This window comes from Aotus nancymaae, unplaced genomic scaffold (genome assembly GCF_030222135.1).
Source record: "Aotus nancymaae isolate 86718 unplaced genomic scaffold, 86718_ANA_hifiasm-v0.15.2.pri h1tg000006l, whole genome shotgun sequence".
Classification (NCBI taxonomy): Eukaryota; Metazoa; Chordata; class Mammalia; order Primates; family Aotidae; genus Aotus; species Aotus nancymaae.
Genome location: NW_026988417.1, coordinates 68,843,588 through 68,864,790, shown reverse-complemented (window position 1 = coordinate 68,864,790; position 21,203 = coordinate 68,843,588). Strand labels below are relative to the sequence as shown.

The following is a 21,203-nucleotide window of genomic DNA, read 5'->3' as shown; positions in this document are numbered from 1 at the left end:
ATTTTACCATGTTGGCCAGGCTGGTCTCAAACTCCTGACCTCAAGTGATCAGCCCACCCTGGCCTCCCAAAGTGCTGAAATTACAGACATCAGCCACTGCACCAGGCCTGAAAGATGGGTTCTGTTTGGAGTCTGAGACACCCCAATGAAAGTTTTTGGCAAGAAAACTGAGTATGTGGGGCTGAAGTTTAGAGATCATCTGGGATGGAGATAGAGATCTGAGAAGTAGGAAGTGAGAGCTGAAAATGTGACAGTTAATTAAAGCAGCCAGGGAGCATATACCAAGTGAGATCAACAGATATTTGAGAATAGAATGCAAATAAAAATCAATATTTAAGGACAGACAGCTCAAGAAGCAGAGAGAATAAGTCAGAAAGATGGAAGCAAACACGTGTTTGGTATCACAGAGGGTCAAGGTGTAGAATTAAAACAAAGGTGCGGCCGATAGAGACAGACGGCCTTGCTGTTCCGGCAAGGTAAGGACTGAAAAGATGAAGGCATTAGAGACACCAGGAAAGGCTTTGATCAATAGTGAGGATGAAAAAGGTAATTTTGAGAAGAAGTAAAGAGAAAATCTGTAGTCTACTCTTGAGATAAATCTGGATGAGAAGAGAGGTTGGGTGACAGCGAGAGGAATATAGGAGGTCAAAGGAGGAGGAGGAGGTGGCAGACGAACCGCTTTGAGAGTGCAAGACAAGAGATTTCAGTATGTTTCTAGGCTGAAAGGAAAAGCCAGTGGAAAGGTTGGAAACAGGAGACACAGGGAATGACAAATGGAGGGAACTCTCAGGGGAGGAACACCTTGTGCACTGAGACTGGAGAGGTGGGGAGGGTGCTCTCGCATGATTCATAGACAATTTGGCCCACCTGATTTAATACGCTGCCTGCATCTCCTAGTACAGATTCTCTCTTCCTTCTGTCAGCAAACAGCTCACTGTCCCTTGGATTTGCTGTGTCCTGCAGGAGAATTGTGCTTGAACTATGGGAAGCGGCACCTCCACCCAACATCATTTTGCTTTCCAGAATGCAGAGAGAGGTACGTGTTTCCCACTTTCCAAACCAGCTGTGGGTACCACAAAGCCCAGATTGCATGGAGAGGGTTGGGGGTTCTCAAGGTAGAAGCAGAAAACCATTTCATTTCTCCTCAGGCCAACTCTTAGAGGTCAGCTTCCCCTCCTTGTGTCATGCCCACCAAAATGTCCAGTTGATGTATATTTGACAGAATTAAAATTTGCTCAGGGAGTTAGTATTGTCCATTGGGGTTGATCCCAAACTACTCATGTACAAATAAATGAAATAAGGTTGGCCAAAGAGAGGATGAAACACATTCCAGGCAGAGGGTAGAGCATGTGCAAAGGTCATGAGGTGGGAAGAAGGAAGCATGAGCCCCCTCTCGTGGCTAATCTAACAGTTTTTTAAAACAATAGGCCAGGAGATGTGGGTCACACCTGTAATCCCAGCACTTTAGGAGGCTGAGATTAGAGAATCTAGCTTGGGCCCAGGAGTTTGAAACCAGCCTGGGCAACATAGCAAGACCCCATCTCTACAAAAAAAAAAATTTTTTTTAATTAGCTGGATGTGGTGGCGAGGACCTGTAGTCCTAGATACTCGGGAGCCTGAGGTGGGAGGATTGCTTGAGCACAGGAGTTCAAGCCTGCAGTGAGCTATGATCACACTGCTGCACTGCAGCCTGGGTGACTGAGTGAAACCATTTCTAATATGGTAGGGATATCAACTGTGATATAAATGGCAAATATTTTTTTCCCAGTTTGTCATTTGTTTGGACCAATTTTGGAATTACCTTCAGCTCAGGGTTTCCTTATCTTGTGAAGAACACAAATTCAACCCCCACACACCACAAGCTAAGACTTCTTATCTCACTGAGGACTCTGAGTTCTAGGTCAGCTTACCTCCTGTTACCATGGGGGTTGGGAGGCAGAGATTTATTAGATCGCTCAAGGTACAGAAACTTCCCCAGCTCCTGCCTTTTCACAGACAGTCCAGTTACCACTCCCTGTCATGGATAGAACCCAAGAACTCACTCCCATCCCCATATGGGTGTTAAACCCCCAGCTCCTGAGACATATGTCTGGTCTAGATTCCCCTGGGGCTTGCCTGACTTCAATGCCTGCAACTGCCTTTGGCTATGGGTTCCATCTTCATTTCTGGCACCTGGAGATCTCCCTTCAATGCTTTTGACTTCAGCTCTCTGTTAAAAAAACTTAGCTTATTTTATGCAGCTTTTTTAATGTGTTGGAGTGTAAGGGAGTCCTACATCTACTTAAGCATGCTGTTTCTTATTGGAAGTCGATACTAGCCTCTCTATTTTCCTTAAAGGGATATCATAATTCATTAAGTTTTTATTGCTTACCTTTTGGCAAACTTATACTTCCATTAGAGAAAGGCACTTCTTCCTAGAGGCATCATTTTTTTTTTCTTTTAAATTAGTGTTGTATATAGAGACTGTATATTGTATATAGAGATTGTATATTCATAAATATTTTTGAAAAAGATAATGAAAATAAGAGGGTAATCATCAAAAAATTCTCTGTTCTATTTTTCTTAAATAAGTTACCTGTTCTCCCACAGTCTACTGTGCATTGCCTTGGTTCACAGTTTCCTCACGGGGTTGTTACATGTGAAGCTTTTACAGCCCAGGTGTATTTGTAACATGTACCCTAATAATTTAGTTTACACATGGCCCAAGTAAGAGGTGCTTCTACATTTTTGCATTGTGCTGTTAAAAATACATGATGAGATAAAGAATCTTAAAAGATCCTGCACTTCCCAGAGCCCATTTCAACTAAAGACAAGCCAGCCCCCTCGCACCTCCCCAGATAACCAACCAGGAGAAAGAAAGAAAGAGAGAGAATGAGAGGTGTTGCCCACTTCTCCTGCCTGAGTAGCCAAAGCAGGACGAGGATATAACATGTATGTCTCATCATTGACAGCACTGGCCTTAGAATGCTCAGGGCAAGGTGTTAGCAGACAAGCTTGATGTCCATGATCTTCCTCAGTGGTCCTTAAACTTTAGCACAAGTAAGAATTATGTATGGAGCTTGTTAAACCTTCAGATTCCTTCCTGGATTCCATCTGTAGAGATTCTGATGTTGCAGTTCCAGGGTGAGGGGTAGCAAATTGCATGTTTACCAGGAGTCCCTGAAGAATCTGTAGCACCAGCCCTGGACCCTTCATTCACTATTCATTTTTCAGGTCAGAGTCTTGCACTGTCACCCAGACTGGAGTGCAGTGGTGCAATCTCAGCTCACTGCAACCTCCACCTCCCAGGTTCAAGCAATTCTCCTGCCTCAACCTCCCAAGTAGCTGGGATTACAGATGCCTGCCACCACACCCAGCTAATTTTTGTATTTTTGTAGAGACAGGCTTTGCTATGTTGGCTGGGGTGGTCTTGAACTTCTGACCTCAGGTGATCCACCAGCCTTGGCCTCCCAAAGTGTTAGGATTATAGGGGTGAGCCACCATGCCTGGCCTCATTCACTATTCTGAACATGGTTTTACAGAAGGCAGTCAGTAGGGTTCAACCTCATTACTTACTATTTAGTGAGTGCCTTTGAGAAATACTAGTAGTATGAATTTTTTTCCATAGGAAATCAAGTTTAGCTTTAAGTTCCTCCCAGCTTCTCTTTTCTCACATCACCATCACCTTTCCTGTTAGGAAAATCAGGAAGAATTCTATTATCTCTCTAATGCAAGCTAAATATATTAAATCAATCTGTCTACTGTTTACGAGGTTGACCTGAGTCAGCCTGCAGGGTTTCTAATCCAGCTTTATCCACAAATAGTCCATTCATCGCCAGCAGCATATCTAGGCCTTGGAGCTTAAGAAGAATCTAGTTATGTGGACAGCTGTCCCCTTCTCTGGCAGCAATACTTGACCACAGGTCCTAAACCTTATATAAAGAATGAAACCTTCACACTCTAACCTGCCCTGCCTGATCACCTAGCACCTTCAGGTGACCTAGCAGGTCACCTAGGTCCTGGCAAAAATGAGAGGCCCAGTGGCCGTGTGGGGGACTGCCTGGTCGGTGCTGTTTTGTGACGGGGATGCTTAAAGCTGCAGGGATATCACAGAACTGGGATGACAAACATGGGAGCTGGGAAATACTTGCTACCCCCTGACATCGTATGATGCATTAATTTCAGTATTTGTTTATTGTTTGTTTTTCCCAGTCTCCATCTGGTCCTGCCCGTTTCCAGATGAGGACATTGAAGCCCTGGATGACTTGCCTGAAAACACAGAGGTTGTCAGGGCAGTTGGAGGTCTAGAACTCAGGTGTCCTGACATCCAGTCTATTGTCACAATATCAAAATGTTCACCCCACCTATGCATTATAACCTGTCAGGGATGCCGCATCCTTGCAATCTCATGAGTTTACATCTTCTAGGAATCCTAGCAGTCCAACCTTTTCCTCCCTACACAATGTTTTCATCAACAAATGGGAATTCCAGTAAACCTACAGTGATATTAGTGGCCAGGCATGGTGGCTTACACCTGTAATCTCAGCACTTTGGGAGGCTGAGGCAGGCGGATCACGAGGTCAGGAGTTTAAGACCAGCCTGGCCAACATGATGAAACCCCATCTCTACCAAAAATAAAAAAAATTAGCCGGGTATGGTGGCATGCACCTGTAATCTCAGCTACTCGAGAAGCTGAGGCAGGAGAATTGCTCGAACCCGGGAGGTGGAGGTTGCAGTGGCTGAGATCATGCCACTGCACTCCAGCCTGGGCAACAGAGTGACATGTTGTCTCAAAAAAACAACAACAACAAACAAACCTACAGTGATATTAGTTTAACCATCAGGCAGGAATGAAGGGGAGGGGTTGGAAATGGGGAAGAGCACTGTTGCCAGCAGAAAGGCAAATACTTCCTATGGGCGTCCGTGGGTAGTGCTTCCCTGCCATCTTGTCCTCACATGTTCAGTCAGAGAGGGCCAAGCAGCTTCCTCTCCCTACCCCCAAACCCCTGGCCCAGGGAGTCCCAGCTCACTGGCTTGCTTCTCCATCTGTGTCTTAGCCTTCAAGGCGGCGGCCCTGATCCAGAGATGGTACCGGCGCTACATGGCCCGCCTGGAGATGAGGCGGCGTTGCACCTGGAGCATCTTCCAGTCTATAGAATATGCTGGGGAGCAAGACCAAGTCAAGGTACAATGAGATGGGATGGAGCTGCCTCCTGCTCTGCCTTTCAGCCCTTGGGCAGCAGAGCCCGGGTGCTCCTAAGGTGAGCCCAACCGGACTACTCGTGGGTTCTCTTTTCCCTCATCTCTAAAGCCATGTTTCCTTGGGTTCTTCTGCAGCTCCATGGTTTCTTCAGCTATCTCATGGATCACTTCACCCCCAGCAGCCACAACGAGAGTGAGTATGAACTGTCACATGCCATGTCCTCCTGTCGCAAGGACATAGATTGCACGGTGAGGTGGGGGATGCACAGGGAGTGAAACTATGAATCCGGTGACAGCCAGGGAATGAGCAAGGGGCTGACAAGTAAATGGCAGACTGGGATTTTATGCTGAATTCCCCTAAACGCACACCTGGAGACAAGAGTTTAAGTGCAAGGAGTTCATTTATTAAGTTCAAGAAACACTGGGGGTAGGAGGGAATGGGGAAGGGATTCAGGAAAGGAACAGCAGCCAGTCCAGCAACTCCGTGTGCCTGGGAAATAGTGCAGAACACAAGCCTCAGAATTACCCCACCTGCAGGCAGAGGGAACTGGAGTCTTTCTGTGTCAACTCCAAACAGTCATTAGCTGAAAGCAGCTGGGGAGGTGGAAGGGAAGAATAGGAAGGAGGCTTTTTGTTTGCTTTGTTTTGTTTTTTTCAGAGACAGAATCTCACTCTGTCACCCAAGCTGGAGCACAGTGGCATGATCTTGGCTCACTGCAACCTCTGCCTCCCAGGTTCAAGTGATTGAATCACAGACACCTGAATAGCTGGGATTACAGATGTGCACCACCATATCCAGCTAAATTTTTTTGTATGTTTAGTGGAGATGGGGTTTCACCATGTTAACCAGGCTGGTCTCCAACTCCTGGCCTCAAGTGACCCACCTGCCTTGGCCTCCCAAAGTGCTGGGATTACAGGTGTGAACCACTGGGCCCAGCCAGGAGGTTGTTAATTCCATAGCATTTCTGGCCTGCCACCCATATCCAGGAAATAAGCCCTCAGGCTAGAGATGCAGAGGCTGGCAGTTGGCAGCTGCTGGGGGGCACTGCAAGGTCTGACATACCTGCTGTGCTCACTAAGTGCAGCATAAATGCCAGTGAATGATTTTTCCACCCTGGCTTTCCCCTTTCCTTCTGCTTGCAAATCTAGGTCCCTAAATTTCTGTACTCTCTAAGTCTGACAAATCTTGATCTTTTACAATAAAAGTAGAAAACATGACTTTTTATTCCTGTCCATCCTAGTCTGTTGTCACTTTCTCCTTCCTTTTCACTCTTCTGTGCTGGAGCTAAAGCCAGATTTACCACGTCCTGCTTCAACATTCCAGGGAAGAACTTTTTTTTCCTTTGAGACAGGGTCTCACGCCATTGCCCAGGCTGGAGTGCAGTGGTGTGATCTCAGCTCACTGAAACCTCTGCATCCCAGGCTCAAGTGATCCTCCCACTTCAGCCTCTCAAGTAGCTGGAACTAGAGGCGTGTGACACCATATCTGGTTACATTTTAAAAATTTTTTTGTAGAGACAAGGTTTCCCTATGTTGCCTAAGCTGTTCTCAAACTCCTGGGTGTAGGGCTAAGGGTCCCACAGGGTCTTGGGGTGTCCCTTATGCTGTGCTGAGGCACAGGATCTGAGAAATAAAGACAGGACACAGAAGTACAAGGAAAATGCAGCTGGGCTCAGGGGGGCCACGTCACCTATAAGCAGAGACAGGCGAGGCCCTAATGTCCAGAAGCATATGTATTTATTGGGTATAGGTTAGGGGGCAGGGTAGTGAGTGAAGTCATCTTTAAGGATAGTTATAGGGTCGTGAGCGATGAAACAAGGGGTCCACCCTCAATAGGTCACCTAGGCTAGGAGGTGGACAGTGCGCAGCAAGGGGTCCACCCCCATTAGGTCATTGAGGCAAGGAGGTGGGCCGTGTGCAGTAAGAAATCCACCCCCATTAGGTCACCGAGGCAGGGAGGTGGGCCATGTGCAGTGAAGAGGGTGCAGTGTGCAATACCTCTATCCATGGGCATACTACTCCTAAGAAGAGCTATAGGAGGATGCTTAAGTCACACAGCAGTGACAGAGCTGTCAGGGTCTACTGCCACCTGCTGGCAGCTTCCAGCAAGTTCTATAAGAGGATGCTTTTGAGCTAGCACAGTAACAAGAGCTGATAAAGTTCACAGTCACCAAGTTGCGATTATCCAGAGGGGTTTTGAGCCCTCAGATGCTCGAGGGATTGCCGGTCTGAGGGCAGCCTTCCACAAGAACTGGAGCAAGGTCCTACAACTCCTTTATCAGGAGGAGTGGCTCTTGCCCCAAGCCTGCCATACAGCGGGTATCTTTACAATACTGAACCCTGCCGCCTGGGCCACGGATTCTTGTCCTGGTATAACTGTTTTTCCCTTAAATCATGCCCTGCACTGTGTCTGCTCCAGACATTCCTCCGACTATAAGCTGCTTATTCCTTAATTCATGCTCTGTACCGTGTCTACTCTAGGCATTCCTCTGATTATGAACTAAGATATAGTTACATATATATATATATATATATATATATATATATATATATGGAAATAACGGAGTGGTAAGATATTCTTTAGGCACTCATTTGATGAACTAATATATAATTATATAAAGGGAAATAACTGAGTAGTAACACTATAAACTGAGATAGTCTTCAGGCACTAATTGTGCCAGGATTCTGCTTAGCTCTCCTTCCTCTGTGCCTATAGTGGGGGTAGGGGGGGTGGTTACCCACACTGGGCTCAAGCAATCCTCCCTCTTCAGCCCCCCAAAGTTCTGAGATTACAGGTGTGAGCCACCATGCCCAGCCAAGGACTATTCTATAGTGCCTGCAGACTTCGTGATCAGATGATCATAAGCCGATCCACCTTTTCTCTCTGGACTAGGGGACTTCCTGAGCCGAATATTCACTGAGGAGAGATTCGCCCAGGACTCCAAGATGGAGAAATGCAGTGACTATGAGTCCATAGAGGTACCCGACAGTTACAGGGGACCACGCCTCTCCTTCCCACTCCTGCCTGACCATGCTACTGCCCTGGTAGAAGCATTCAGACTGAAACAAGTAAGCTCACCTGGGGAACTCGGGTCACCACCACCTCCATGAAATGTGTAAAGGGAGACCAAACCCAGCACAGAAAGAATGGCCTCAGATTTAGGGTGTTCATGTCATGGGTCCACTAGACAGATTCTACCCCCGCTGTGCTTAGTCAGGGTCTTTGGGTCAATCAGCCAGTTCTGACGATTGAAAGCTTTTCTTCCTAATCACATAATCTCTCAGTGTTCATTCATCCCACACATAACTACTGAGCACTGCTTTGTGCCCCACACTGCTCTGGGCACTGACCCACAGCAGTGAACAAAACAGATGAAATCTCTGCCCTTATGAGGCTGGCATTCCATTGGGGAGGCAGACAATGAACAACAAATAACAATAAATAAATCAATTATACAGTATATTAGAAGGTGATAAGAGCTACGGAAAAGACTAAACTAAGTTGTGGGTGGAAGAAATAGCCATCTTATAGAGTTGTCTGGGAAGAAATAGCCATCTTATAGAGTTGTCTGGGAAGGTGATTTCTGAGCAAAGGTCTAAGGTGGTGAGGAATGCGCTGGGGAAAGAGCATTCCAGGCAGAGGGAGGAACACATGGAAAAGCCCTGAGGCAGAAACTTGCCTGGACTGTTCCAGGACCTCGGAAGGCCACTGTGGCTGGAGAAGAGGGAGGCAGCGGGAGAGTAATGGCAGTCATGGGGGTGGAATTTTATTCCTCCGAAAGAGACGGAGACAGCAGACCTAGGAATGACATAATCTGACTTGTTTTTTAAAATAATCATTCTGGTTGCTATGTTAAGAGAGTGGAGGGGGCAAGGGCCAAAGCAGGGAGACCAGTCAAGAGACTATGGCAGTGGTCTGGGTGAAAGATGATAGCGGCTCGGAACTCCGGGGCTAGGGGCAGAGGTGATGAGAAATGTCAGCTTCTGACATATACACTCTCTGCATTAAATACCTGTGTCAGAATCCAATCCTTCCCCTCTTCCACATGAATGCAACTCTTTGCAGGAGGAGCTGAGCTGATATATTCCAGTAATGACAGGGTCACTCAGTACCATCAACGCCTCTGCACTTAGTCATATTTTACTGAGACAATCACGGGGTCCGCCCATGCTAAAGGCAAGGAAGTTTAGTAGAGTAGAGAGGAAAGAGAAAAGTAGCTCAATATTTGCAGGAGGGACAAATGGGGATGATGAAAAGCAGAAACAAGGGCAGAAGTTGGGTGAAAAAGAAAGGATCCATGCATAGGGTCCCAGGAGCAGTTTACTGGGGTTACTTTTGGGGTCTTGGGTGATTGAGGTTGTTAAGCAGTAAAGGTAAGGACCATTTTCCCTCACGAATATCAGTGTCATTTTCTTCCCTCCCTCCTCTTCCTCCTAGTAGCAGCTCCACGCTCGATACGTCTTGAACCTTTTGTATGAAACCAAGAAACATCTGGTACAGCTGCCAAACATCAACCGAGTTTCAACCTGTTACAGTGAGGAGATCACAGTGTGTGGTAAGAGCTGGTCAGAAATGGCTTTCCATGGTAGACACAAACAAGAACGCTCTGCTCATGTGGGGATGCGGGAGCTGCGGTGGGGCTGCAGGGGGATGTGATGATAAGCCAAGTTTCACTGCTTCAAATTCACGATTTGCATATTCACTCCACATTTACTTAAAGAAGAGGTGGTACAACGAAGGCGACTGTGGAGCTCAGGTCCCAGCCTCTGCTTTATTTTCCCAAGCAATGCATATTACTCAAACTCATGTTCTTCATTCAAAACAAAATCCCTGCGAATAACCAGATCCTCCTTATTAGAAGATGGTTTATTGAATGGTACTTGAGAAAGCTCTAGTGACTAGGAAATTATTCCTCCCAGCCACATACATTCCTGTCCTAAAAAGAAGTCTTGTTAATGATAATTTTCCCCATCTTATGTTTCCAGTGATGATTAACATCCTTATAGACTGACGTCCCACACCTTAAGCTAGCAGAGAGAGGCTCCAGTACACCAGGGATTGTAACTGGCACTGCTAGGGTCACCTGCAGCCTGCAGATAGGTCTTGCTTGCCTTGCAATGTTCATACACTTTTTTTTTTCTTTTTTTCCCTCCTCTTTTTTTTTTTTTAATTGCATTTTAGGAACACATTTTGCTTTTTAAGGCTCAATCTTACTCTTGTCCACCAGGCTAGAGTGCAATGATTCAATCTTGGCTCACTACAACCTCTGCCTCCTGGGTTCAAGCAGTTCTCTTAGCCTCCCAAGTAGCTAGGATTACAGGTGCCTGTCACCACGCCCAGCTAATTTTTGTATTTTTAGTAGAGACAGGGTTTCACTATGTTGGCCAGGCTGGTCTCAAACTCCTATTCTCGTGATCCGCCCACCTCAGCCTCCCAAAGTGCTTGGATTACAGGCGTGAGCCACCATGCCCAGCCCATAAACTTTTAAAAATGGTATTTTGACATTTGAAAATTGGAAGATTTTATATTAGAGTCTAGATTTTGCTTTAAAAGTCTCTGAAAAATCTTCTACCACTGGCTTATAAGTGAGTAGCTGCTTCCTACTTTAACATGGGCAAAATCTCTCCAGTTCTCATCTATGTTAGCAACCCTGCATTGTTCTGTTTCATCTTTGCTTCAATAAAAATATAGGTCATTTACAATTTATAATAATCTGGCAGAAAAAAATTATGCCTTCTGCTTTCAGTACTATCTCTGCAATGAGGAGAAATTAATATTTCTTGCCATGTATCTGAAAAAAAATAATGTAGGTTTTTTGTCAGATTCTTCTGGGTATTCTTATAATAAAAATTCAAAACATTGGTAAAGAACAATAAGAACTGATATTCTTTTTCTATCTTTGTTAGGAGACTTACATGGCCAATTGGATGACTTAATATTTATATTTTATAAGGTATGAATGTTCAAATTAAGTTCTTTCCTTGCTCTGATGCTTAATTTAAAAGTTCATATTCAGTATCAATTGACCAAATGCTTAAATATTTCTTGAATTTTTAAAATATTATTTTTTGAAATGGGATCTCACTCTGTCACCAAGCCTGGAGTGCAGTGGTGCGATCTAGGCTTACTGCAACTTCTGCCTCCCAGGCTCAAGCAATCCCCTCACTTCAGCCTCCCGAATAGCTGGGACCACAGGTGCACACCACCATGCCCTAATTCATTTTTTTGTTTTCCTCTTTCAAACCCTTGGGTCCAGGGCTGACTTTCAGTAGATCGCGGCAAGGGAGCTGCTCTGCTCCGACGAAACCCTGACCCAGAAGCAGCTCCTCTGAACGGCTTAGTGCCAGGTTCCCCACAAACGTGCGTTGCATGACGGGCGAGGAGGCAGCTGCCTTTTTGACCACACCCCGTTTCCCACGACTAGGGGCTTTTCACACCGGATCCTGGTCCCTGCATGTGGCAGGGACGACAGGAGACCGACTATCCGAGGCCATCCGAGGCCAACCGAGACCCCGCCGCGCTGCTGTATGGTTCTGCCTGGGCGGGATTCTGACTTAGAGGCTTTCAGTCATAATCCCACAGATGGTAGCATCATCCCATTGGCTCCTTAGCCAAGTACATACACCAGCTATCTGAACATGCAGTTCCTACTGAGCAGATTACCATGGCAACAATACATCATCGGTAAGGTAAAACTAACCTGTCTCACGATGGCCTAATTTTTTATACTTTTGATAGAGATGGGGTTTCACCATGTTGACCAGGCTGGTTTCAAACTCCTGAGCTCAAGTGATCCACTCGCCTCGGCTTCCCTAAGCGTTGGTATTACAGGCGTGAGCCACTGCACCATCCTAAAATATTATTTTTAATCATATTTGCTACTCTGCTGCCACAAATACATAATAGAAAAGTCAGTACTGCATTATATTCTAGTACATTTTTATAAACTATTAAACAAATATAAAATGTTTGATTAATAATTAAAAGGGACCAGGTGCAGTGGCTCATGCCTATAATCCCAGCACTTTGGGAGGCGAATGTGGGATGATTGCTCGAGGCCAGGAGTTTGAGATCAGCCTGGGCAACATAGTGAGGCCCTGTCTCTTAAAACATAAATAAATAGAAGAAAGTCACTATTTAGCAACTGATTTTCTTTTTTCTGCATAAAGAAAACTGATTATTATCAAAACAATCAAAAGCTATTTTCATATATATTTTAGTTATAAAGTGTAGAACATATAACAAGAAAGAAGTGTATAATATTTTATTAATGGAATATTACTTTGTACACATACTACATTTCCCATAGCATTTTCCCATGCATTAACCCATGCAGGTATTATTATTTCTAGTTAAAGATAGTGTGGCCAGAACTTAAAGCTGGCCTTTGGATCACAGGTTCAGTGCCCTTTGTTCCACGCCACATGGCAACACTCTGGTTTTGTCTGAAGGAGCATCTCATAACCTTAGCCTCGCTGGAAAGGAGACCAACAGAAGACATTTCCATCATTTACTTGACATGATGTGATTGTCAAATGCCTACTGGTTCTAACCTGATTTCCTGTTTCCCTCCTCCCATTCATTCTTTGACTGGTCTCCTTGTTGAAAAGAATGGCCTCCCATCACCAGAACGGTCATATGTGTTCAACGGTGACTTTGTGGATCGAGGCAAGGATTCAGTAGAGATCCTGATGATTCTTTTTGCCTTCATGCTGGTTTACCCCAAAGAGTTCCATCTTAACAGAGGAAACCATGAGGACCATATGGTGAACTTACGGTACAAGCCAAAACATGCTTGGGTATTTGATGTTTGTTTGTTGTGATTGTAAAGCGTTATTTCTTCAGAGCTTCTTGTTTGTTAAATGCCTTTAAAAGTAGTTTTCCAATTTTTTAAAATAAGTAGAATATACAATATATAACATTAAATTTTTTTTGTTGTTGGGGGAGACAGAGTCTCACTCTGTCACCCAGGCTGGAGCGCAAGTGCGATCTCAGGCCACTGTCTCCTGGGCTCAAGTGATTCTCGTGCCTCAACAAATATATACTCTCATCCTGAGTAGCTGGGATTACAGGCATGCACCACCATGCCCAGCTAATTTTGTATTATTATTAGAGACAGGGTTTCACCATGTTGGCCAGGCTGGTCTCAAACTCTTGACCTCAAGTGATCTGCACCCCCTTGGCATCCCAAAGTGTTGAGATTTACAAACATGAGCCACTGCACCCGGCCAAATTTTTTTTTTTTTTTTTTTTTGAGACAGAGTTTCATTCTTGTTGCCCAGACTGGAATGCAATGGTCACAAACTCAGCTCACTGCAACCTCCGCCTCCCAGGTTCAAGCAATTCTTCTGCCCCTGTCTCCCAAGTAGCTAGGATGACAGGTGCCTGCCATCAGGCCTGGCTAATTTTTTTCTGCATTTTTAGTTGAGGCGGGGTTTCACCATGTTGGCCAGGCTGGTCTCAATCTCCTGACCTCAGGTAATCCACCCACCTCGGCCTCCTGAAGTGCTAGGATTACAGGCATGAGCCACTGCGCCCAGCTCAGGTTTTTTGTTTTTTAATTTACACATTATTTTACTATTCCAATGAAACCACTGAATTTGTTCTCACATACTTGTACTCTATTATATAAACAATAGAGATTCATGATAGTCAAGTAGGAAATATAGATAAGTAAAAGGAAGAAAATTAAAATATCCCATAATTCTCTGCCCAGGGATAATGATGTAATTGTAAACATCTTGGTGATTATTCCTCAGTCTCTTTTCTATGTATTTAAGTACATGTATCCAAAATGTGCATTCTTCTAAAAATGTGATTATGCTCTGATTTTTGTCACTAAATTTACTTTAATACCTATTTGTGCTTCGAAATCTAGATACGGCTTCACCAAGGAAGTAATGAATAAATACAAGGTGCGCTGCCTTTAAAAACAAAAGTTTCTCTTAGTTCAGATAAGTTGAGTGAATTATTTGATAACATTTTGTTCATATTTTTTTTTTCAGATACATGGCAAGGAAATACTAAGAACCCTGAAAGACGTTTTCTGTTGGCTTCCGCTGGCCACTCTGATAGATGAGAAAGTTCTAATTCTTCATGGTGGGGTGTCAGACATAACTGATCTGGAGCTTTTGGACAAAATAGAGAGGTGCAAGGTAATGATTAATGAAATAATACAAATTTCACCATAATGCCCAGTTTCATTGCCAACACTAATGTCATCTTACATGCTGACTGCAGTCAATTGATTGTGGCTGTTAAGAATGTGGAGGCCGTTAAAAGTATGGAGCCTGGGCACAGTGGCTCACACCTATAATCTCAGCAATTTAGAAGACAGGAAGATTCCTTGAGACCAGGAGTTTGAGACCAGACTGGGCAACATAGCAAAACCCCGTCTCTACAAAAAAATTTAAAACTGAGCTGGGAGTGGTGGCATGGCCCTGTAGTCTCAGCTACTTGGAAAGCTACGGCAAGCTCTCATTGCCATTGCACTCCATCTTGCGGGGACACAGCGAGACCCTGTCACACACACAAAAAAAAATTGAGAATCTACAGTTGGGCTGGGGGCAAGTGTGCTGTAGCCAGTTAGTCATGTCTAGCTCGAGTGTGCTGGTGGGAATAGCGGCCAGTACCGTGTTATCTGCCATTGGATCTAGATAATTCTAAACACTACCTCTTGATCATTGTCACCTAAAGAGCCTACGCTTCCCAAATAATTCATATTATCTTCAATTAAAGTCAAGAAATGTGTATTTAATGCCTACTACTACATTCAGAGAGCATGCTATTTAGCAGAAAAAAATATAAGATCAATTTCAGTCAAACTCAATAAATATGTTTTAAGTGCTTACTACATGCAAAGGAAGTGCTAGAGGAGATAAAAGAAGATGAAACAGAGATGATGCCTGCCCTAAAGGAACATACAATAACCAGAATGTGTTGGGGTTGGGGTTGGAAGAGTGTGAGACAGGATGTTTTACTTACCAATAATAATAGATTTCTATTTTCCGTTCCATTTTGGAAATGGAAACCTAGAAAGCAAAGGTTCTATTTTCTTACACTTGACTCTTACACTTGACTTATCCCACACAGGAAACACTGCTACAGCATCTATGATAACATTTTCCTGAGAAGTTCCAAAGACAGGGAACTCATCACCACACAAGCCAGTCTACTTCAACTTTGGGCAATTCTAATGAATATGGATATGAAAGTCTATGTATATGAGACATACATGAAAGAAAGGATATGGCTTTAGAGTCAGACAGACCTGGATTTGAATCATGGAACAGGCAATTGTTGGCTGAAATGGCAGTTTGGTTCTATGAAGTTGCCCAGATACCCAGGTTTCTTGTTACTCTTACACCCCCAGTGTATGGCTTCTAGACTTAGCTACCATTTAGCAAGTGAGGACATGACTCCTTGTGGTTTGGTGACTAGAAACACGCTATGTGTCCCTGTACACCCAAACTCAGCATTTTCACTTGCACATCTGTTTTATCTTTTTTTTTGTTTTTGGCACAGGGTCTTACTCTGTCACCCAGGCTAGAGTACAGTGCCGTGATCACGGCTCACTGCAGCCTTGACCTCCTGGGCTCAGGCAATCCTCCTGCCTCAGCCTCCCGAGTAGCTGGGACTACAGTCACACACTATCATGCTTGGCTAATTTTTAAAAAATTATTTGTAGAGGGTGGAGCGTGGTGGCTCATGCCGAGGTGGGTGGATCACGAGGTCAAGTGTCAAGCCCAGCCTGGCCAACATAGTGAAACCCTGTCTCTACTAAAAATACAAAAATTAGCTGGGTGTGGTGGCGTGCACCTGTAATCCAAGCTACTTGGGAGGCTGAGGTAGGAGAATCGCTTGAACCCGGGAGGCAGAGGTTTTGGTGAACTGAGATAGCATCACTGCACTCCAGCCTGGGCGACAGAGCAAGACTCTGTCTCAAAAAAAAATTATTTGTAGAGATGAGGTGTCACTATGTTGCCCAGGCTGGTCTTAAATACTTGGGCTCAAGTGATCCTGCCACTTTGGCCTCCCAGGTGGGATTACAGGTGTGAGTGACCACACCTAGCCATCAGTTGTATCTTGATGTTTCTCACAAACTTTCAACTCAAACATTCTGTCCAGCTGCATCTTTGTCTGGAGGCAGAGATAGCAAGTCACAGTAGAGCAGATTATCTCATGGGAAGAATCATATTTAATTATGTAATCATAGAAGAAGGAACTCTGGGAAAGAATGCTAAATAAAAGTTTATTTTCTGTGGTTTAGCGAAAAGCAAACTTCCCAACCTTTGGTTCGCAAAGTTCTAGAGAGAGGGTGATGCAGCAAATGGTACAGTCTAGGGACTACTTGGGAGGTAAGTACAGAGAAGTACGGGCTCCAGAGTCAGAGTACCTGGATTCAGTCCTGGAAGAGTCTTGGTATTTTGTGCCTCTGTTTTCTCATCTGTACTATAAACGAGGCTTTCTTATAAGAGCGATATGAGGATTAATCAACTAATTTATAGAAAGTGAGAACAGCACCTATTTGGAAAAGGCTCAATAGATATTAACACTATTAGTCTCCTTAAGTTAGGGATGCTGCTTGGAGCAGATAACAACATCCTTAATATAAAATTACCTGAGAGTCGGAAGAGGTGGGACCGGTGTGGGCTGGCCCTCATTGTGTGCCAGCGAGGCGCGAGGAGGAGGTTATCAGTCGGTTCACATTTTGTGTCTTTGCACTCTCCATGCCCAGGACTGGAACTGCCTAGAAAGTGATTAACGCTTGTCCAATGTCAGAGAATAAGCTCCGTTGTCTTCTCTTAACTCTGGACTGTCCTTCAAACATCAGTCAGCTCTGCTTCCCCTCTCTGGGTGTCCTTCTTTGTTCTTGCCCTAAGCCAGTCCATGCTGGGACATGGCTCTCTTGTATCATAGTCCTCAGATCTATTTGCAGAAAGTTCTCATTCTTTGATTATGTGCTCACACAGAGTTCCTTTTGTGAATGAGCCCGTTGTGGTGGATATCCCATGGAAGTCTTACCTCTCAGCGTTCACCGTAGCACTCAGGCACGCAAGGAATGGCTGCTCTTTCTTTTTGCTTGCTGCTACAATCTGCTCTCCTGACCCCTCTCTTACCATGATCAAAATTCGTGCCACTTACGTCCTCTATATTCTCAATCCAGTCCCAGTGCCATGATGACTGCAAGTGAGAGGGACTCTATTTAATCCCCTATGGCAAGAAGTGTCTTTCTGATTAGGTCCAGTCTGAAAAGAGAAGCTCGCTCCCCTCCCCTGTCCTTCCCCAACAGGTAAGATAATGGCTACAAGAGCATTTCCTCTAAAGTCCCATTAGGTGCTGTCTCCTCTGCAGCAAGAGTTAAGTTTTTCTTCTTCCTATGTGTCTCACCCACATTCTTTGAGTCTTTTTTTTTTTTTTTTTGAGAGGGAGTTTCACTCTTGTTGCCAGTCAATGGTGCGATCTTGGCTCACCACAACCTCCGCCTCCAGAGTTCCAGCAATTCTCCTGCCTCAGCCTTCTGAGTAGCTAGGATTACAGGCATGCGCCACCATGCCCTGCATGACCATGTTGGTCAGGCTGGTCTCAAACACCCGACCTCAGGTGATCTGTCTGCCTCGGCCTCCCAAAGTACTGGGATTACAGGTGTGAGCCATCATGCCCGACCCACTTGGAGTCTTTTTCTTTGTTTTAGCATCTTTGGAATGGCAGCAAAGTCAATAAAGACTGGCCTTTCTGAGAGAGAGTTACCCTTTCCTGTCCTTGTCTAAAAAGTCACTGGTTTCCTAGAGAGAAACAATGACCTAGGTTAGTGTTTCTCGAATAATATGTGAAGGACCAGGTTTTATAAACTTCCAATTTGTCATAGATCGATGCTTTTGTAAAATAAAATAAATATGAATTATCAGAAAAATGTTGAAATAATATGTACAACAACCCCCCATGACATGTGCTCACATGTACCCCCAAATCTAAAATAAAAGTTAAAAAAAAAGAAAGAAGAAATACAAACAAAAATACAAGCCTACTGATCATGGCAATATCATATTGCCATAAACATTTCTCAGACTTACTCTCAAGGGCTGTACTTACCTTGTTCCGTGCTTACCTTGTCCCGGGCCAGGAACAGTGAACAGATCAGCCCTTGTCTGTGGACACCACTGTTTAGGACTGACCTGCGTGTCAAAATGGTACTCACAAAGGACCTACAGTTCCTTCCTTTTTTCCTTCTTTCTTTCCTTCCTTTCTTCCTTCCATCTCCTCCTCCTCTTTCCCTTCCTCCTTCCTTCCTTCTTTCCTCCCTCCCTCCCTTTCTCTCTTTCTTTCTTTCTTCCTTCCCTCCCTTCTTTCCTCCTTCCCTCTTTCTTCTTCCCTCCCTCCCTTCTTCTTTCTTCTATCTCTTTCTCTTTCTTTCTTCTTCCTTCCTTCCTCTCTCCCTTTCTCTTTCCTTTCTTTCTTTCCCTCCCTTCCTTCCTTCTTTCTTTCCTTCCTTCTTTCTTTCCTTCCTTCCTTTCTTCCTTCCTTCCCTCCCTCCCTCCTTCCTTCTTCTCAGGATCTCCCTCTGTCACCCAAGCTAGAATGCAGTGGTTCGATCTCCATTTTCTGCAGCTTTGACCTTCTGGGCTCAAGTGATCCTCCCGCCTCAGCCTCCCTAGTAGCTGGGTCTACAGGCATGTGCCGCGACGACCAGCTCCTTTTTTGATATTTTTTTTGTAGAGACAGGGTCTTGCCATGTTGCTCAGGTTGGTCTTGAACTCCTGCGCTTCAGTGATTCACTGGACTGTGTCCCAAAGTTCTAGGATTACAGGAGTGAGCCACCACAACTGTCTGGGCCTACAGTTTCATTCCAGCATCTGTCTCTCTTTCTGGACATGTTTAGATAGTTTCCATCATGAGGTGCAATACGAGACAGAAGAGTGAGAAGATGGAGGAGCAGAGAAAAGCCAACCAGAAGAGCTCTGCACAGGGACCCATCCCATGGTTTCTCCCCCAAAGCCGCTCTCTTCCCTCTTCGCCCCATCGCCTCGGTCCCTACCAGGCTCACAAAAGCAGCAGGTCCTCCAGCATCCCCTGTGGCGGTTCCCTGGATGGGCGGGAGCTCTCCCAGCAGGTGTGGAGCTCCGTGGAACTGGAGCTGGAGCGGTGCCGGCAGCAAGCAGGCCTCCTGGTGACCGAGGAGAAAGAGGAGCCCTCGTGCTCGGCCTCAGAAACAGACTCTGACACCGAAGAGCTGCAGAAGCCCACTCAGGAGGAGTGGAGGCAGGTGAGCGTGGCCGGCCGCTGCTTCCCAGCACGTGGCTGCCAACAGGTTAAACCTCCTCCTTCCGAGGAAACTCAGGGTATGTTTTAAGGCCCCTCTTTCTCTCTCTTTGGGGTTTCAACACCCCAGAAGGACACTAGTATTTTCCTAATGACTCACATGTTTTAGTTTAGTTTTTGGTTTTTTTTGAGATGGAGTTTCGCTCTTGTTGCTCAGGCTGTAGGGCAGTGGCGTGATCTCGGCTCACGGCAATCTTCGCCTCCCGGGTTCAAGTGATTCTCCTGCCTCAGCCTCCTGAGTAGCTGGGATAACAGGCAAGCGCTACCACACCCAGCTAATTTTGTATTAAGAATAGGGTGGAATCTGAAGTGCTGGAGAAATTCCTCAGCTCTTCTGCAATTATTTATTTATTTATTTATTTATTGAGGCGGAGTCTTGCTCTGTTGCCCAGGCTGGAGTGCCATGGTGTGATCTCGGCTCACTGAAACTTCTGTCTCCTGGTTTCAAGCGATTCTCCTGCCTCAGCCTCCCAAGTAGTTGGGATTACAGGTGTGCACCACCACACCCGGCTCATTTTTTTGTATTTTTAGTAAAGACGAGGTTTCACACGTTGGCCAGGCTGGTCTTGAACTCCCGACCTCAAATGATCCACCTACCTCAGCCTCCCAAAGTGCTGGGATTACAGATATAAGCCATCATGCCTGGCCTCTTCTGCAATTTGTAAAAAAAAAAATTCTTAAAGTACTTTAAGAAATAAAATGTCGCCGGGCGCGGTAGCTCACGACTGTAATCCCAGCACTTTGGGAGGCCGAGGCGGGTGGATCACGAGGTCAGGAGATCGAGACCATCCTGGGCAACATGGTGAAACCCCGTCTCTACTAAAAAATACAAAAAATTAGCTGGGCATGGTGGCGCATGCCTGTAATCCCAGCTACTTAGGAGGCTGAGGCAGGAGAATTGCTTGAACCCAGGAGGCGGAGGTTGCGGTGAGCCGAGATCACGCCATTGCACTCCAGACTGGGTAACAAGAGCGAGACTCCGTCTCAAAAAAAAAAAAAAAAAAAAGAAATAAAATGTCGATTGCACTTTCCCAGGATCATGTCTGGGGGCTTGTGAATATGCAGGAGACTCCCTTGCCAGTCCCAGGACTTGTGGCTTCTGTTTAGGGCAAACATCAAGGAGCCTGGAGCACTGGCACTGACTGAAAACTACTGGCCATGATCAAAGCTTCTACCAGGCAACTTCATCTGTTTTACATATTGAGCTTTCATATCAGATTTATTTTCAAGAAAGTGGGCATATACTTGTCAACTAATATATACACATGCACACATTCATTTTGTGAGTAATAAAAAATTCTGGAACCTTAGATGTCTACAATATAAATGTCAAATATTCCTTGCATGGACATTTATTCACTTATTCAAATATTTTCCTCCTCCTCCTCCTCTTTCTTTCATTTGAATGACTGTGGATGAATATCTCTCTAGTGTTTGGGAAGGAAATCATCTCTTGGTCTTCTCAGGTTGTAGACATTCTGTGGAGTGATCCCATGGCTCAAGAGGGCTGCAAGGCCAACACCATTCGAGGAGGAGGCTGTTATTTTGGGCCTGATGTGACAGAACAGTTGCTACAAAAATACAATCTGCAATTCCTGATCCGTTCACACGAATGCAAACCTGAAGGCTATGAATTCTGTCACAACCGCAAGGTGGGTGCTCCCTCTGTGGCAGCACAGGCGTGTGTGTCACCAAAGTAGTC

The 21,203-nt window shown here is 45.1% G+C and overlaps 1 protein-coding gene across 5 annotated transcripts in view; it reads left to right on the top strand.

Moving 5' to 3' along the window:
* Positions 1-21,203, top strand: part of PPEF2 (protein phosphatase with EF-hand domain 2) — a 39,297-nt gene that overhangs the window by 4,842 nt on the left and 13,252 nt on the right. For 3 of the 5 annotated variants that reach the window (XM_021669661.2, XM_021669655.2, XM_021669659.2), the window contains 11 exons: positions 964-1,036; positions 5,037-5,164; positions 5,317-5,374; positions 8,075-8,250; positions 9,623-9,737; positions 11,089-11,135; positions 12,793-12,959; positions 14,061-14,097; positions 14,188-14,337; positions 19,062-19,445; positions 20,968-21,153. In XM_021669661.2, coding sequence (XP_021525336.2) covers positions 982-1,036; positions 5,037-5,164; positions 5,317-5,374; positions 8,075-8,250; positions 9,623-9,737; positions 11,089-11,135; positions 12,793-12,959; positions 14,061-14,097; positions 14,188-14,337; positions 19,062-19,445; positions 20,968-21,153 — 1,503 coding nt within the window. In that variant the 5' untranslated portion in view covers positions 964-981. Of the gene's footprint in view, positions 1-923; positions 1,037-5,036; positions 5,165-5,316; positions 5,375-8,074; positions 8,251-9,622; positions 9,738-11,088; positions 11,136-12,792; positions 12,960-14,060; positions 14,098-14,187; positions 14,338-19,061; positions 19,446-20,967; positions 21,154-21,203 lie in introns of all 5 variants that reach the window. The other 2 variants (XM_021669660.2, XM_021669656.2) reach the window with 1 other exon arrangement.